At 42.3% G+C, this 18,639-nt stretch overlaps 2 protein-coding genes across 2 annotated transcripts; one reads left to right on the forward strand and one right to left on the reverse strand.

Moving 5' to 3' along the window:
* The first annotated feature begins 1,474 nt into the window (after positions 1-1,474).
* On the forward strand, positions 1,475-15,766 carry snrnp200 (small nuclear ribonucleoprotein 200 (U5)). The gene is made up of 44 exons (XM_086076010.1): positions 1,475-1,769; positions 1,971-2,134; positions 2,444-2,615; positions 2,707-2,899; positions 2,982-3,037; positions 3,119-3,217; positions 3,297-3,449; positions 3,542-3,641; positions 3,786-3,922; positions 4,011-4,088; positions 4,451-4,624; positions 4,740-4,877; positions 4,983-5,138; positions 5,234-5,404; positions 5,491-5,684; positions 5,792-5,915; positions 6,310-6,459; positions 7,206-7,448; positions 7,523-7,711; positions 7,801-7,998; positions 8,079-8,231; positions 8,325-8,405; positions 8,541-8,624; positions 8,766-8,872; positions 8,953-9,071; positions 9,151-9,305; positions 9,380-9,569; positions 9,656-9,829; positions 9,915-10,075; positions 10,434-10,661; positions 10,741-10,932; positions 11,035-11,213; positions 11,945-12,096; positions 12,198-12,306; positions 12,896-13,004; positions 13,091-13,280; positions 13,352-13,516; positions 13,948-14,069; positions 14,158-14,301; positions 14,385-14,561; positions 14,645-14,805; positions 14,904-14,985; positions 15,057-15,149; positions 15,230-15,766. Exons 1-44 carry the CDS (start codon positions 1,725-1,727, stop codon positions 15,377-15,379), a joined length of 6,411 nt encoding a protein of 2,136 aa, XP_085932136.1. The 5' UTR covers positions 1,475-1,724; the 3' UTR covers positions 15,380-15,766.
* On the reverse strand, positions 15,767-18,265 carry ciao1 (cytosolic iron-sulfur assembly component 1). The gene is made up of 7 exons (XM_086076011.1): positions 17,854-18,265; positions 17,289-17,437; positions 17,105-17,216; positions 16,627-16,715; positions 16,348-16,549; positions 16,205-16,274; positions 15,767-16,110 (listed from the first exon to the last, which is right to left on the reverse strand). Exons 1-7 carry the CDS (start codon positions 17,990-17,992, stop codon positions 15,876-15,878), a joined length of 996 nt encoding a protein of 331 aa, XP_085932137.1. The 5' UTR covers positions 17,993-18,265; the 3' UTR covers positions 15,767-15,875.
* Positions 18,266-18,639: the final 374 nt, after the last annotated feature.

Genomic DNA, 18,639 nt, shown 5'->3' on the forward strand with positions numbered 1-18,639 from the left:
CTACAGTGAATGATATGACATCATAAAGGGTGACTCAGCACAGTAGTGCGGGAACAGCCAGGAAAACAATAGGGCGAACGCAACCTTCTGTGTACCCTTTAATGCCTCACCTAAACCAGTTGCTTAAACATTGTCATGTTAACACTGAGACCTGGCAGTTACTGAATAATACCAACAAACGGCATTCAAGCCATGTCTGGATCACACAGGAAGTATTAGTATTGCGTACTTATTGGATCAAGGTCATACTGTACGGACAGGTCTAACCTTGTGTGTGTATGCTTCAAAAACAATATGTTCTTTCACACTCTTTTTGGGAGCGAGTTCACAGATGGCGTCAGTGCAGCAGCTGCTCAGACAGCTGAGGCGTGCTCATGTGGTGTTCCTGTGACAGAGCGCGACAGAGATCACATTGTTTGGACACGGGCCCAGGACAATAGACGATTTAGACAACTTATTAGATAACAACTTGGACTCAAGGTGTTTGAGCAGGGGTCACCAACCTTTTTGAAACTAAGAGCTACTTCTTGGGTGGTTAATATGAAGGGAAATAAGTTCGATGCACACTTCTGGAATAACAAATCATCTTAAATAACTTTTAGTTATGTTATTAATCTTTGTGAAAACACTGATAATGTTATGTTATTAATTATTTTTATGAAATCACAATGCTCCCATATGAGCTAATTTTAGAACAGGCCTGAAGGTTGCTTCTGTGGTTCTTGGGGGCTACCTAGTGCCTAGATTAGGTACCATGTTGACAAACCCTGTGGTTTGTATGTGAGAATGTTAGGAGGATGATTCAGCACATTTCATATGTGACATGCAACAAATGTTGACCTCCTATGAACAAGAGCAAAAGAGTAGAACAAACGCTTCAATGACACTTACCTGCCACTACAATCATGCCGTACTTTGTAATTTTCACTGGTGCATGAATCTCAGTTGTGCCACCCTTTATATATCTGTGTCTGTCATTGCAGGTGTGACTAAACAGGAAAAGGCTGGACTGAAGGACTAGTAACAGTGGGCTCCGACATGAGAAAATGTGTTAGTTCATAAACAAAAAGAACACTATGCCTACTTCTAATTGTGACTATGTTTCAAATGTTTTTCATATGACTGTCTGAAAGCCCTTCTAAGGATGGGCATTGGAAATTAGCATTTGCTACTAAGCTGTATATTAGAAATTGAAATGTTTCAGAAGGCCGAATGTAAAAAATAAAAAAAAATATTGTTTTTGAATGTAATTCTTTAGGTGTTGACAGTTGTATTCAGGATTTCTTGTTAGTTATTATAACCTATTATATTTTATATATGTAATTTTATAACTTATAGTAAACTAATTACAGACAACAGAAGCGTAATCATTTTGCGTCACGTCACATATGATATGCGTAATGTATTGCACGTAAAACCCTTAGAGGGCGCTACTTCGCTGCACTGATGAGTGACCTCTGATACCGGAAACGGAAAACAGTGGAGACTGGAAGTTATCGAGCGCTCGTGTTAGCGGCGCTATTGTAACGCAACCCCATCGTAAATTTGGTTGAAGCTGGATTATTTTATCTACGTTTTCATGTTACACGTTCAAGTGCTACGCCGATGATTGCCGCATCCACTTACAAGAAGAGTGTGGAACGAGTGGTGTGGCAGATTTGAGCTTGTATCACGTTATTATTATTTTTTTTAAAGTGCGCTGGAAGCTAACCTAAAGTGGCACCATGGCGGATGTTACAGCTCGTAGCCTCCAGTATGAGTACAAGGCGGTGAGTATGTTTTGGGAGAATACTTAGCACACTGAACTTTATCTGGTTTGTCGTATTTGTTTGCCAGGGTTTAATACGCTATAAAATATGTTGAATGAATCTTTTGGTCATTATTTTTGTCCGTTTATGTTAGCGTGCCCATTAGCGGTTAGCCTCGCTGGCTACATGGACCCAATACATTGTGTATGTTTTGAACCGTAGAACTCCAACTTGGTGCTGCAAGCCGATCGTTCCCTGATCGACCGCACACGGAGAGATGAACCTACGGGAGAGGTGCTGTCCCTCGTGGGGAAGTTGGAGGGAACCAAGATGGGAGACAAAGCTCAGAGGACCAAACCTCAAAAACTGGAAGAGAGACGAGACAAGTTAGTTTTATCAAGATATATATATCTATTTTACATTTCTGTATATCACCTGAAGCCTTACGACTAAATACGTTATTGTTTTTTATCTACAACGTCCACTGCACTGTTACTTGATTTCTTATAGATATTTCTTTGTAAATTCTTAAAATAAATATTCTGAGGCTATTCAAATAGTTAATTGTGTATCCACTGTAGTGACCGCTATTTCACTTTATTTATTTGTAGGGATTTGTGTACTGTATTTTATTAGTTTAAGAGGGCTTTTAATTGTTGGTCAAGTAATTCTTTTTATTTTTCTATCCAAAACAGGAGGCGAAAAAGAGATGAAGACAGACATGACATCAACAAAATGAAGGGATTTACTCTTCTGTCAGAGGGCATTGATGAAATGGTGGGAATTGTATACAAACCCAAAACCAAAGAAACAAGAGAGACTTATGAAGTTTTGCTCAGCTTCATCCATGCTGCATTGGGAGATCAGGTCTGTAAATGTATTTTTTTCAACATCTGAGCTTTTGGGTCAAATTCATCTCCAATACAAGTTAATTGACTTGACTGTTGTCTTTCTATAGCCACGTGATATTCTATGTGGAGCAGCAGATGAAGTCTTGGCGGTGCTAAAGAATGATAAAATGAGGGATAAGGAGAGACGGCGCGAGGTCGAGCAGCTTCTCGGACCTGCCGATGACACACGCTACCACGTGCTGGTCAACCTGGGCAAGAAAATCACAGACTATGGGGGTGACAAGGATTTGCAGAATATGGGTATGTCCAAAAGAAGCCACATAGCCAATGAGTCATGTTTGTGAACTACACATTTTCTTATAAATCCTCTTTTTTTTTGTAGATGACAACATTGATGAAACATATGGTGTTAATGTCCAATTTGGATCTGATGAGGAGGTATGTTTAGCTTGTTAGAGCATTTTAGGAAACCTCAGTTTTGCAGCCTAACACTTATTTTTTTACTCTATTGCTGCTTAGGAGGGCGATGAAGACAAGTATGGAGAAGTGCGTGATGAGCACTCAGATGAAGACAGTGAAGGAGAAGAGGCTGATGTGGGCTGCGCTCTTTCAGCCAATGTATGTGAACAATCTGCTTGAGTAGTTGAGGTCAAGTCAGTCTAATTGTGTATTGATAACTCTCCTCCGTCCCATTCAGCTTGGTGTCACAGGCGATGTGATGAATGTAAAGAAGAAGGACCTCCACCCTCGAGACATTGACGCCTTTTGGCTCCAACGACAGCTCAGTCGCTTTTATGATGATGCTATCGTCTCTCAGAAGAAAGCTGACGAGGTCTTAGAAATCCTCAAGGTCTGTTAACTAACTAACTAAGGTCGTGTTCTTTGTGGTATCACAGTGTGTTGTTGTTTTTCTTATGAACTGAGTTTCTGTCTCTTCCCCAGACTGCCAGTGACGATAGAGAGTGTGAAAACCAGCTTGTCTTGCTTCTTGGCTTTAACACCTTTGACTTCATCAAAATCCTTCGACAACATCGTCGCATGAGTAAGTGCATGTTGGCTAAGGGTTACTCTGGCATGGAACAAGGAGAATTGCTGTCTTAAGACCCTTTGTGACATAGTTGACACTAAAATTTGTAAAGTGTCTTGTGAGTCAAATTTTTGTTTGCATGTTTTTCGCAATCCACAGTTCAGTATTGCACAATGCTGGCAAGTGCTCAAAGTGAGGCAGAAAAAGAACGGATCATTGGAAAGATGGAGTCTGATCAAGAACTGTCAAAGATACTGTACCAGCTGCAAGAGACTGAGAAGGAGGATATTATTCGGGTAAGGTGTATGTCTTGGAATTTATTAGTATGCAATTATTCTTCATTTTTAAATCATAGTTTGTTGTGTTTTATATACTTTTTTTTAGGAGGAGCGATCTCGTAGGGAGAGGGTAAGGAAGTCCCGCGTAGATGACATGGAAGCAATGGACACAGGCCACGGAGAGGTAAATATGCAATCGGGTTTATATAGTTGCAACATAGCATGTTGACACGTACATGGTGTCGCTGTTAGCTAGACAAACACCTGTAAGAAAATTATGCACAGGCCACTTAAGCTGGTATCTGTACCCGCCTCAAAATGCCATCAATGCTTGCAGAGTTCATATGGCAGATGATGATGTATGTCTGTCAGTAAATTCTAATTTTAAAAACACTGCCCTTTCCCCATCCTTTTGGAACTTTTCACTGAACCCGTAGTAATTATCTTTACTGAGGTATCTGCCATCTGCCAAAATTAGCGAGTTTTGTCCATATCATGTGTTTAAGTTGGAAAGTTGTGTATGATGTCCATCCTTGTCCTACACAGGCAGTTACCCCACGACAACTGTTGGACCTTGAAGACTTAACCTTCACTCAGGGAAGCCATTTCATGGCCAACAAGCGTTGCCAGCTGCCAGATGGGTCTTTCCGCAAGCAAAGGAAAGGTTATGAAGAAGTGCATGTACCCGCACTCAAACCTAAGCCCTTTTCTGATGATGAGGTTTGTTTTTTGCCTGCTCCAGATAACTGTATTGCTCGAGAAGCTATTATGTAACGCACTGGAAAGATTGATGGATTTTTTTGAATGCACATTTTTGTTATTATTGCGTCATCAGGTGCTTGTTTCGATTGAAAAGCTGCCAAAGTATGCACAAGCTGGCTTTGAAGGTTTCAAAAACCTAAACCGTATCCAGAGCAAGCTGTTTAAACCCGCCATGGACACTGATGAGAACCTGCTTGTGTGCGCGCCAACGGTAGGTTGACTTAATGAACCACTGATGGGATTCATTGGATTTTCCACCCCAGAGATTCTTTCACATCAGCTTCATCTATGAATTAATTTTGATATGTGTTTGCAGGGAGCTGGTAAGACAAATGTTGCCCTGATGGCAATGCTTAGGGAAATAGGAAAGCACATAAACATGGATGGGACCATAAATGTGGATGACTTCAAAATAATCTACATTGCACCCATGCGTTCGCTAGTACAGGAGATGGTGGGAAGCTTTAGCAAGGTAAGTCTCACCACGTTCCAATGTGTAACATCCCCCCCCCCCCCCCCGAAAATGTTTTTTAAAATTATTTTAAAAAACTTTTTGTACTCTTCCAGCGTTTGGCAAGCTATGGAATCATCGTGTCTGAGCTGACAGGAGACCATCAACTTTGCAAGGAGGAGATCAATGCTACTCAGATTATTGTCTGCACCCCTGAAAAATGGGATATCATTACTCGTAAAGGTGGCGAGCGTACCTACACCCAACTAGTGCGCCTCATCATCATTGTAAGTGGCAGCCGTGTGTGTTGTTTTTGGACTCTGTGTTGTAGAAAATGTTTGACACAACAAATGTGATGTGAATGCTTATGCAGGATGAAATCCACCTGCTGCACGATGACCGTGGGCCCGTGTTGGAGTCTCTGGTAGCGAGGACCATCCGCAACGTGGAGCTGACTCAGGAAGACGTGCGCCTGCTTGGTCTCAGTGCCACGCTCCCCAACTACGAGGACGTGGCTACCTGCCTGCGTGTTGATCCTGCAAAGGGACTCTTCTACTTTGACAACAGGTATGCCCTGTAAATGTTAAATATTAAACTAGAACCTTTTTGTGGGTAGATGAAATATATTGTATCAGGTGGTACAAATAGTGACACTTGTCACATTTTCTCTCCAGTTTCCGACCGGTTCCCCTGGAGCAGACATATGTTGGCATCACAGAGAAGAAAGCTATTAAACGTTTCCAGATCATGAATGAAATTGTCTATGAGAAGATAATGGAGCATGCTGGGAAGAACCAGGTATGTCTTTTATTACTTTGCATTTGAGATAAAGACTTTACCCCCTGTTCGTTCTGCTATTTCCACTTGCTCCCTGCTGAAATTAACAGTAGTATTATAAACTACTACAAGCCACCATCAAACCCAAATCACCTTTTAGCCATTTGTTTTAAGGATAATGTTGTAATATAAGTTTAAAACGATCTTTTGCCTGTTTTAGGATGAGGATTTTTGTATATTTTAGATTCATCTATTAATTGAGGCAATTACTGTACTTACTAAACATTTTCAAGAAAGTTTTCAATGGCACTATTTTTGCAATTTGCAGCATGGCTCGGGTTTGATTGTGCTGGTTTATTGTACCGTGATGGTAAATTACAGTTAGATGGTCTTAACTTCTATTTGTTTCTGCCAGGTGCTCGTATTTGTTCACTCCAGGAAAGAGACCGGAAAGACAGCCAGGGCCATTAGAGACATGTGTTTGGAAAAAGACACGCTGGGTCTTTTTCTTCGAGAGGGCTCGGCCTCCACTGAAGTGTTGCGCACTGAAGCAGAACAATGCAAGGTAACGAGTACAAAATATATATATATAAAATTCAGGGGTGTCAGACGATTAACATTTTTAATTGTAATTAATTGCATGACTTAAATAGATAAGATAACTCACGATTAATTTGATATCTCTTCTAAATGTACCCCAAAAAATGTACAATACGTTTTTTTTCCTGTAAGTTTTCATACTTTTGTTAACATAAAAGTGGGGGGGGGAAATGATAAACTAATAGAAATATGGCTGCATATTTTAGTTATTGATAGTCACTTCATAATAACTCATAAAATTGAGTTAAAATTAAAAAGTACTGTACTGTAAAAAACAAGTGTATTGATTTGTGTTGAGGTCATTTGCATAATTGCATTTGTAAGACGTTGGTGACTGCTCAGTGCATTTTTCTTTTCATATTAAGAGCTATCTAATCTTTAACATGAAATAACTTGTGAAATTCTGCACATTTTGAAAATTGTTGACCCCTGGCTCCACAAATAAATGCATTATTATAAAATGTACGGCCGCAAAATTTTGACATGGACCACCTGTCTGCTGCATTGTGACTGGAATTCCCCCAGTACAGGCTTTCCAAGTAAGGAGCGGTCATTAATTCCGCTCTAAAAAAAATTGCCGTTAAAGGAACTTTAAATTAACTCAAAATGAACGCACTAATTTTAACACCCCTAATCAAATTAGCTGCTGTTGACTGTTTTTTTTATTTTGAGCACTTTTTAATGGCCTTCAACCTGATTTGCCTTTCGTAGAACCTTGAGCTGAAGGATTTGCTGCCTTATGGCTTTGCAATCCACCACGCTGGAATGACCAGAGTGGATCGTACGCTGGTGGAAGATCTGTTTGCCGATCGGCACATTCAGGTTCTGGTGTCCACGGCAACCTTGGCTTGGGGTGTCAACCTGCCAGCACACACAGTCATCATCAAAGGTACACAGGTGTACAGCCCTGAGAAAGGAAGATGGACCGAGCTCGGTGCCCTGGACATTTTGCAGGTCAGTGTTGATCATACAAACCAATTAGGCTGCCTGACTGACGAATGACATTATTGATTATAACCCAATTGTAGATGCTTGGTCGATCTGGCCGTCCTCAGTATGACACCAAGGGCGAAGGAATCCTGATTACATCTCACGGAGAACTGCAATATTACCTGTCCCTGCTTAACCAGCAGCTGCCCATAGAGAGTCAGATGGTGGGCAAACTTCCTGACATGCTTAATGCAGAGATTGTGCTGGGAAATGTTCAGACTGTGAAAGTAAGTTTCTGCCACATACAGATCGCCCATCAACATTAGTATTCGAGCAATCATTGAAGGTTGGAATCATTTTTGGGACTATATTTTAGGATGCGGTGAACTGGCTGGGTTACACCTACCTGTACGTGCGCATGCTTCGCAACCCAACACTGTATGGCGTCTCCCACGATGACCGCTCCACAGATCCCCTGCTGGAGCGGCGCCGGACTGACCTGGTGCACACAGCTGCCAATGTACTAGACAAGAACAGCCTCGTCAAATATGACAAGAGGACTGGCAGTTTCCAGGTATGTGCCACAGTGTGTTTTTATTATCCTTTTTTTCCCCCCGTAGGCTGCTTCTAATTGGTCTCTTTATCTCTTTGAAGGTGACTGATCTGGGCCGCATTGCCAGTCACTTTTACATTACACATGACTCGGTTCAAACTTACAACCAGTTGCTCAAACCGACCCTCAGTGAGATTGAGCTCTTCCGTGTCTTTTCACTGTCTTCCGAGTTCAAGAACATCACAGTCAGAGAGGTATGATGGACTCCGGACAAGTCTAGTCAGTGTTGTCTGATCATAACAAAATAACACGCATGGATGCTTAAAATACTGTGGGTTTGTTTTTAGGAAGAGAAGTTGGAACTTCAGAAGCTGCTGGAGAGAGTTCCCATTCCAGTAAAGGAAAGCATTGAGGAGCCCAGTGCCAAGGTGACAAAATCTAGACATGGGCTTGAATGTCCAAAAGGCAGACTGCATCCCATTTTGCAAAACAAATTCAAATATATATTTTTTAAAATAATTAATTATTATTATAATTTTTTTACGTCTTGTCTGTTTTCACAGATCAACGTGCTGCTTCAGGCGTACATCTCTCAGCTAAAACTGGAAGGCTTTGCCCTCATGGCAGACATGGTGTATGTAACACAGGTACAGTGTATATATACACATACTGTTACATGCTTATTTAATGATGATCTTATGTGTACCCTAATAATGTTTCCCCAAGTAAATATAACATCATACAGCCAATGGTTTTTCCAAAACAAGTCTGGTCACATCCTCTTGCAGAGTGCTGGAAGGCTGATGCGAGCTATTTTCGAGATTGTTCTGAACAGAGGCTGGGCTCAACTCACAGACAAAACCATGAATCTCTGCAAAATGATTGACAAGAGAATGTAAGTCTGTCATCAAAATCTTAAATTGATTTTTGTGTTGAGTTTGCAAAGGGTGCTATTTTGTGTGTGGTTTCTTTCAGGTGGCAGTCAATGTCCCCGCTGCGACAATTTAAGAAGTTGCCAGAAGAAGTCATCAAGAAGATTGAGAAGAAAAACTTTCCCTTTGAGCGTCTCTATGACCTCAACCACAATGAGATTGGTGGGTTTCCCTCCTTCCACATTCTCGAAATTCCATCTACAATCAGAATTGGAGTAAACCTTGTTTTTCCTTGTTTCAGGGGAGCTGATTCGAATGCCAAAAATGGGGAAGACCATCCACAAATATGTTCACCAGTTCCCCAAACTGGACCTCGCTGTCCATTTGCAGCCCATCACCCGCTCCACACTCAAAGTGGAGCTCACCATCACTCCTGACTTTCAGTGGGATGACAAGGTCACTAATTAAATGCCAACTAGCAGCAAATAATGTGCACTTGGCTGATGATGTTTCTATGTGGCATGTTTTAGATTCACGGTTCATCAGAGGCTTTCTGGATTCTGGTGGAGGACGTTGACAGTGAGGTCATCCTCCACCACGAGTACTTCCTGCTTAAAGCCAAGTACGCCCAGGATGAGCACCTTGTGACCTTCTTTGTCCCTGTATTTGAGCCTCTGCCTCCACAGTACTTCATTCGTGTGGTTTCTGACCGCTGGCTCTGTGAGTTTAATACAGACTCCCCTTTTTGTTGACATGGTAAACATTTCAAGTAACCTCTTAAATTAATATTGTTCTGATTGTTTTAGCGTGTGAGACCCAGCTTCCAGTGTCGTTCCGCCACCTTATCCTCCCTGAGAAGTACCCCCCGCCCACAGAGTTGCTTGACCTGCAGCCACTTCCCGTCACTGCTCTTAGGAACTCTGCCTTTGAGGCCCTCTACCAGAACAAGTTCCCCTTCTTCAACCCAATTCAAACACAAGGTACAAAAAGCAGGACAATACTGACTCTACTGCACTGAATCAAAGTGAACATTTTTGTTTTGAATTTCATTTTGTGTCCCTCCAGTGTTCAATGCAGTATACAACAGTGATGACAATGTGTTTGTGGGAGCCCCCACTGGCAGCGGAAAGACAATCTGTGCTGAGTTTGCTATTCTCAGGATGCTGCTTCACAACGCAGAAGGCCGCTGTGTCTACATCACCCCCATGGAGGCACTTGCAGAACAGGTATGATGTCATTTGAAGGTAGGGTTGGCCAGTCAATTGTATTGATTAATTAGAGTTTACATGACAGGTTGATTTTATTATGATTTTTTAAATTTATTTTATATTTTTTAGCCTGTTACATAGTTCAAAGGGAGCCCACGGTGACGTGCACGGGTTAAACTAACAATGTGGCTCTGAACAGAGAGGCACTTAATTACAAAAGTATGGTCAGTCTTCCCAACTTAGCAATTTTATAGTTCCCTTTAGCATATTTTAATGAGTTTTTGTTGTTGTTGAAAAAAGACAAAAAACTATTTTCAACCAACTTGAAGGCCAAAGAGTTGTTTCAAAATGAAGTCTTACATCTTCCCCTGGTTAGGTGTTTGTCGACTGGCACCAAAAGTTCCAGGACTACCTGAACAAGAAAGTGGTGTTGCTAACAGGAGAAACAAGCACAGATCTGAAACTGTTAGGCAAAGGAGACATTATTGTCAGCACCCCTGATAAATGGGACATCCTGTCTCGCCGTTGGAAGCAGAGGAAGAATGTCCAAAACGTCAGTCTTTTCATTGTGGATGAAACGCATCTCATTGGAGGAGAAAATGGGGTAATAATAAAATCGTAAAATAAAGCGCCGTGTTTTAATAGGACATCGGTCATGATTATGAGTCTTTCTTTTTCACCAGCCTGTGCTGGAGGTCATCTGCTCAAGGATGAGGTACATCTCCTCTCAGATCGAGCGGCCCATACGCATCGTGGCGCTCAGCTCGTCTCTGTCCAACGCCAAAGACGTGGCTCACTGGCTGGGTTGCAGCACCACGGCCACATTCAACTTCCACCCCAACGTCAGGCCGGTGCCTCTCGAGCTGCACATCCAGGTGTGGAAACATCTGTGCGCTTTGTCCAGCCTCTGCTTAAGTTTCAAGCAGGAAGTAACAAGTTAAGTGCACCACTCTGAAGTCTTCCTTCTGGTGTTTTAGGGATTCAACGTGAGTCACACTCAGACTCGCCTGCTGTCCATGGCCAAGCCGGTTTATCACGCCATCATGAAGCACTCGCCCTCCAAACCTGCAGTGGTGTTTGTACCGTCCCGTAGGCAGACTCGCCTCACGGCCATCGACATCCTCACGTTCTGTGCTGCTGATGTGGTTCCTCAGAGGTCAGTCTTCATCCTGTTGGTGCCAAATCGCATCACAGCGGAGAGCGCACTTCATGTACTACGGAAGAGGATTAGGGCCAAAAAGAGAGGGGAAAAAAGGCTGGCGGGATTCTCACTTTATTCTCAGAATTCTGACTTTAAAGTGAGAATTCAAGTCAGAATTTGACCTTAAAGTGAGAAATTGTACTTCTGATTTGAATTCTCAGAATTCTGACTTTAAAGTGAGAATTCGTACTTTATTCTCAGCATTCTGACTTTCAAGTAAGAATGCTAAGAATAAAGTCAGAATTTTGAGTTAAAAGTCAGAATGAAAATCAGAATTCTCACTAAGTAAGAATTCGTACTTTATTCTCAGAATTCTCACTTTAAGTAAGAATTCGTACTTTATTCTCAGAATTCTCACTTTAAGTAAGAATTCGTACTTTGTTCTCAGAATTCTGACTTTAAAGTCAGAATTCAGTTTTTAAAGTGAGAATTCTGACTTTAAAGTCAGAATTCAGTTTTTAAAGTGAGAATTCTGACTTTAAAGTCAGAATTCAGTTTTTAAAGTGAGAATTCTGACTTTAAAGTCAGAATTCAGTTTTTAAAGTGAGAATTCTGACTTTAATTCTCAGAATTCTTTTTTTCTTTTCAAATGGCCTTTACAACAGATTTTGAACCACAGTTGGTGCTTCTGTAGCATATGCCCCTCAATGTCAAGGGGTTCACTATAAATGTTCATCGTCTCTTAGGTTCCTGCATTGCACGGAGAAAGATCTCACGCCTTTCCTGAATAAGATAAATGACGCAACCCTGAAAGAGACTCTGGCCAACGGTGTGGGCTACCTCCACGAGGGCCTGTCTGCAACCGAACGGAAAATAGTGGAGCAGCTCTTCAACTCTGGTGCGACCACTGATCCTCTGCACTTTCGCTGCACTGCCTTTTTATTGTAAAGGTTTCGGAGGTCAAAATTTCTGTCTTGTGCCTGTGATGTTGTTTTCCAGGGGCTGTTCAGGTGGTGGTGGCATCTCGTTCCCTCTGCTGGGGGGTCAACATCTCTGCCCATCTTGTCATCGTCATGGACACGCAGTACTACAATGGTATCATACATGCGTAAGTAAACATTTCGAGGTATTGCTGAGAAATAAAAAATAAAATAAAAATAAAATCTGCAACTATGTTTATTTTTTTCACTTTATAAATTGTAAACAGCAAGAACCAAAATAGATTTTAGGTCATTCACCCCACCAAATTTACTAAAAATGTATTTACTAAAATGGTAATATCTGGGAAAATTGTGGGATTAAATCCTTAATTACAGTTTTCTATTTATTAATCTCATTTTAATCAAATATTTGCTGTTATACAATTTCATTATATTTTGGTTGATAAACATACACAAACAAAATTCAATATTTAAAAACAAAAAACAGCAGGCTACTACACTGACCATTGCCATTTTAAGTGCAATTATGTATTGTTGTAAATTATATACAGACAGTTAGCCTCGCACTGCTTGCTCCATCGCACCCAATTTTGGCTTCCAAAATTTTTGTTAACCTGATTGTCGGCAATATTTAGAATTAAGATGTAGGCTCTGCTGCATCTCTAATCGCAAATACTTTCCCAACCAGTAGTTGGCCAACCACCAGGGGCATTTTGTATTTCTTCTTACATGTCATGCTGTCCATCATTCTTGCAGCTACGTGGACTATCCCATATACGACGTCCTCCAGATGGTTGGCAAAGCCAACAGACCTATTCTTGATGACGAGGGGCGCTGTGTCATCATGTGTCAGGGCTCCAAGAAGGTATACGTTTTTTTAAGACAAGGCGAAATGAATGAATGAATGATGAAAGTCAATAACAATTAAAACTTGTTTTTGCCTTTCGTTAGGACTTCTTCAAAAAGTTCTTGTATGAGCCCTTGCCTGTGGAGTCCCACTTGGACCACTGCCTCCATGACCACTTCAATGCCGAGATTGTCACCAAAACGGTGGAGAACAAGCAGGACGCTGTGGACTACCTGACTTGGACATTCCTGTACCGTCGTATGACGCAGAACCCCAACTACTACAATCTGCAAGGTGAAAGCATATTTATTTAAGACCAAGCTGGTGAGCGAGCCCAGACTGACCCTGTGCTGACCTGCTGGCAGGCATGTCCCATCGCCACCTGTCTGATCACCTGTCTGAGCTGGTGGAACACACGCTGCATGACCTGGAGCAGTCCAAGTGCATCAGCATCGAGGACGAGATGGACGTGGCGCCGCTCAACTTGGGCATGATCGCCGCCTACTACTACATCAACTACACCACAATCGGTTTGTGCCATATTGCAAGTCTGTGATAGTCTTTTAGTCAACGAAAACTAAAACAAAAATAATTTTGTCAACACACGTTTTTCACCGGAAAAAAACTCAACTAGACTAAAACCCTCATTAATAAACAACTAGGACTAAATCAGTATGCATTTTTGATGACTAATGAAGACGAGGCGAAAATGTACTTCACTTAATAAAAATGACTAAAATCTATGGACATTTTACCATAGTTCATGAACAAAGCAAATTATGATTTTGTAAAATCCTGTCTAATCAGAATGTTGTGTTTAGACAAGTCAGAGCACATTCAACACTTTGAAAAGAAAATAATTGGGTTGACTTCCTGTTTAAAAATGTGCAGTATGTGGGGGTGGTTCATTCTAGTGCTTGTTTTCTTGGATTCCAACTGAAGTGTTGTTTTTGTTGGGCAGAGCTGTTCAGTATGTCCCTCAACGCCAAGACCAAGATCCGCGGCTTAATCGAGATCATTTCCAACGCTGCCGAGTATAAAAGCATTCCCATCAGGCACCACGAGGATACACTCCTCCGACAGGTAAATGCGTCTTCTAAAACCTGCCAAGTGGACTGCGCGAATGTCAACAAGTATCACAAGTTGAAAGCATCTGTTTTGTCAATTGCAGCTGGCTCAGAAGGTTCCCCACAAACTGAACAACCCCAAGTTCAACGACCCCCACGTGAAGACCAACCTGCTCCTCCAGGCGCACCTCTCCAGGATGCAGCTGAGTGCCGAGCTGCAGTCGGACACCGAGGACATCCTGAGCAAAGTGCGCATTTTCGGAACCGTTGGTACTTTTCACGTCGCGGCGGACAGCTCGAGTAACGTCCCTCGCGGTTTTGTGCCCGTTAGGCCGTGCGTTTGATCCAGGCCTGCGTGGATGTGCTGTCCAGTAACGGCTGGCTGAGTCCTGCCCTGGCGGCCATGGAGTTGGCCCAGATGGTCACGCAGGCCATGTGGTCCAAGGATTCCTACCTCAAACAGTTGCCTTTCTTCACCTCGGAGCACATCAAGCGCTGCGTGGACAAGGTTAACGCCTCGTCTCGTGTGTCTCGTAAGATAATTACAAGTACTGCGAGCTCTGGAGTAACCAACTGTCTTGAATGAATTAGGGTGTGGAGAGCATTTTCGACATCATGGAGATGGAGGATGAAGACAGAAGTGCTTTGCTGCAGCTCTCCGACGCTCAGATGGCCGACGTGGCTCGCTTCTGTAACCGCTATCCCAACATCGAGCTGTCCTACGAGGTGGCCGACAAGGACAACATCAAGAGGTTCGAACTCGTGTTGAGCTTCATCTTCAAGAATTTGAATGGTTTTATTGGATCCCTTACAATAGACCTATGCATTTTTGTTTTTCTTTTATTCTCAGTGGCAATCCAGTTCTGGTTCAGGTTCATCTGGAGCGAGAGGAGGAGGTCACTGGGCCGGTCATTGCGCCGATGTTCCCTCAGGTATTTGAAATGCTAATGTTGGAAAAATGTAGTCATGTATTTCTAATCTAATAATGAATACAATTCCCCAGAATCGCGAAGAGGGCTGGTGGGTTGTGATTGGAGACCCCAAGTCGAACAGCCTCATCTCTATCAAGCGACTAACTCTTCAACAGAAAGCAAAGGTCAGTCGGCTGCCCTCTGCATGTAGATGCTCTGTAGGAAGGCTGTGGCAACACTTTGACGTTAAATCAACGTTCGGCAGGTCAAACTGGACTTTGTTGCACCGGCGATGGGCGTTCACAACTACACGCTGTACTTCATGAGCGACGCCTACATGGGTTGTGACCAGGAGTACAAGTTCAGCGCGGACGTGAAAGAGGCCGACAGCGACGCAGACAGCGACTCCGACTAATTTGAGAAGCAGAACAATAGATGTCTGGTTTTCTGTACATACGTTTTAGGGTTTATTTACTCTCAACTCAAGTGATTGTTTTTGGACTTTTTATTTACAGTTGTTGGTTGTGTTCAGGTCAGCTTTGTGATGTACACTGATCCAGAAAAAAAGTGAATATTTAGTTTAGTAACACAATCATTCAGATATTCATATTCCTTGCTGGCACTTTGTTGTTGCAACAACATTCAAGTTCGTCTTGCCACAATAAGTTGGTAGAGTCAGTGACTATTACACAGTTAATTTTGACCAGTTTATGTGTTTTTAAAATGGTGAGTTTTGCAATAAAAGGAAGACTTGTAGTTGTGTTGCCCTGATAATATATAAACATAAAATTGAGTTATCCGATGAAGTCCACATTTATTTTATTTATGAAGATGAATGAGAAATGTGATCACACAGTTGTGATTGTGACTATGGCTCAACCAAGAGGTCTGCACAGTAACGTTGACCAGGCTCAGTCCTGCTCTTGGAACCTCCAGATGGCGATGTCGCCGCAGTCGCTACAAGAAGCCAGCAGTCCAGCTTCTTTTGGATTCCACGCCACACAGTTGACATCCTGGCCGTGCGCTTTGGGCATGTGCACAGCCAGCGAGAACAGCGGCTCTTCAGGGTCAGGCGACGCCTCCTCCTTAAAAACTCGGACCGCGTCGTCACCGCTGGCAGTTGCCAGGGCGCCGGTCAGATGACACCTGAGGGGATTATGAGGTGTTCAGGAAATTAGGAGCGGTGTGATGGGTACTCCTTGACATTTATAAAAAAAAATAACTAAGCGGCCAGTCTTACCAGTCAACATCATACACGCACCGTTCATGGTAACCAGAGAGCGTGCAAACACACTTCCATGATATGTCACCTGATCACAGCACAAAAGGTCAAGGTCACGATCGCATCGAGGGAAAAGGTTCATTTTGCCAAAGTCAACTCACCTTGACCACTTATACTGCGATATTCCTCCCAAATCTTGACAGTGCGATCGTCACTGCATGACGCTAGCCTCTCTCCGGTGGCGCTGAAGGACAGATTCCACACGGTGGACGTGTGGCCTTGCAGCGTGGCCTGACATTCCCAGTCGTCGTCCACCTCCTTGTAAATACAGATGTTGTTGTCGTAGCTCGCTGAGGCCAGTAGCTACATCGGACAAAAAAATAAAAAAAAACATCAGTAAGGAGCACGGAAAAAGAAATCGGTCAAGTGCTAGGACTCACTTCCTGCGTCGGGTGCCATACAACATGTTTGACATCTTGCGTGTGGGAGTTCAGTACTGTAACACACTCGTAATCGTCCTCCTCATCCACTGTCAGAGAAAAGATGGAAATTGTCAGTTGTGCTGTCCAGTGACCCCCCCCCCCCCCCCACATTGCAATTTTATTTCTCTGTCCACTGCGCTGCTGTTAAATCTTATACATTATGCTCCCTAGTGTTCAGAATGTAGCATTACATAACTAAAATGCCTTGCGCTACAGAATTCCATACATTTAGTTGTTACTGCCAGGTTATTTACCATTTTCTATACATTTTGTTTACAAATAGTTTGTTTGAAAATTGTAAATTTAGAAAAGCTTTTTATTTTATTTATGTGATTTCTCTATATTACGGACTTTCTCGTATTGTGGGTAGGACTGGATCACAACACTTATGATAAACAGCTTCACTGTAACCCAAACATGACATTTAAACACACACCTTCCCAAACCCAAACACTTTTGTCCCGACTACACGTCGCCAGCAGGTTCCCTGAAGAGGCCCAGGCTACACATTTCACCTCGTTCTCATGTCCCTCCAACACGGTCAAGCTCTAAAAGGACAAGACGAGAGCCTCTGTGATTTCAAACAAACACTTCCAACAGTTCCAAAGATTCAAGCAAACCTCAAATTCATCATTCTTCTTTTTCCAGATGCACGTTGTGGCATCAAAGCTAGCAGAGGCCAGATAATTTCCACAGGGAGACCATGCCACCTTTCTCACGGTGCGCTGGTGGCCGTCCTCGAGCACGCCTTTACACACCCACGAGTCACCTGCAAGTACAATATCAGAGTATGCGTCAAATAAAGTACACAAATATGAAGAACAGAAGATGGCAGACTATTGAGGTATACTAATATAGACTTCGATCTCCCTGTTTTGTTTAAATATTTTACTGTCCGAAGTTGAATTTAGATTTTATGTGAAATAATGTATTGATTCTGGAATTTGAAAATGTATTAAGATTATTAAATTATCCCCATGGAGTCGGACCATGAAGTTCGCAGATGTTGATCTGCAGTGAGCAGGTAGAGGAAATTTTTAAAAGGTGGAGCCAGGAAAGGAAATGCAGATTAGCCAAAATAAGGCGTGAGGCTACAGGGAGAAAATGACAATACTTAACGAACAGTGCATTCACCTTGACATTTTTATGAAGAAGGGGGAGGCACAAAAAAACCAAACACCTCACCTTCTCGTCCCCAGATCCGGATGGCTTTGTCGCCCCCGCACGAGGCCAGCAGAGTCCCGTTTGGATTCCAGCCAACGAACCAGCACCGAGAGTCCGGGTGCGCGTCCAGTCTCTGAACCAGAGTCAAATTCTCCTTCATGGCTCAAAAGTCAGCTCCGATGTTTGAATATTCACTTCCTGACGTCTAATGTGACAGTTAACCCATGCGGGACTTTCCGATGAAAAGACAGCACGCCGCTGCAAACAAATGAACCTTTCAAATATGTTGGTGTTGTTTCAGGAACGGAATGTTAATAGCAGTAAGGAAATAATAGGGCAATCTCGGATTTATACGGTCGAAGAAAGTGCGAAAGTTCAAAAGCTGACCGACTACGGAAGCGGCGCCATGTTTGTTATCTTGCTTTACGCAAGGCATTGTGGGACACAAGTACGGAACATTTTCTAAAATATATATATATAATTTATCGATACAACTGCACACAGTGTTCCAATTTATGTAGAAACTGAAAAATAAACAAAAATAAAATGAACGTAATTACGGGAAAAAGCAGTAAATATAGTTTGAGATTATGGGGTTGATAAATACAACACTTTTACATTTTCATGATATAATTTAATTATCTTCCTCTGCATTTTAAGGAACCACATACGTTCCTGGTTAAGGAAAGTCAGAGATTATATTTCTATTAATTATGGGATGAATGTGCCCTGGGCTCAGATTAGATTAGATTAGAAATGTGTAAATGTCGAGAATAATATACAAAATGTATTTATATTATTGCATTT

This window comes from Leptonotus elevatus, chromosome 5, assembly GCF_054856555.1.
Source record: "Leptonotus elevatus isolate MCC_2025b chromosome 5, RoL_Lele_1.0, whole genome shotgun sequence".
Lineage (NCBI taxonomy): Eukaryota > Metazoa > Chordata > Actinopteri > Syngnathiformes > Syngnathidae > Leptonotus > Leptonotus elevatus.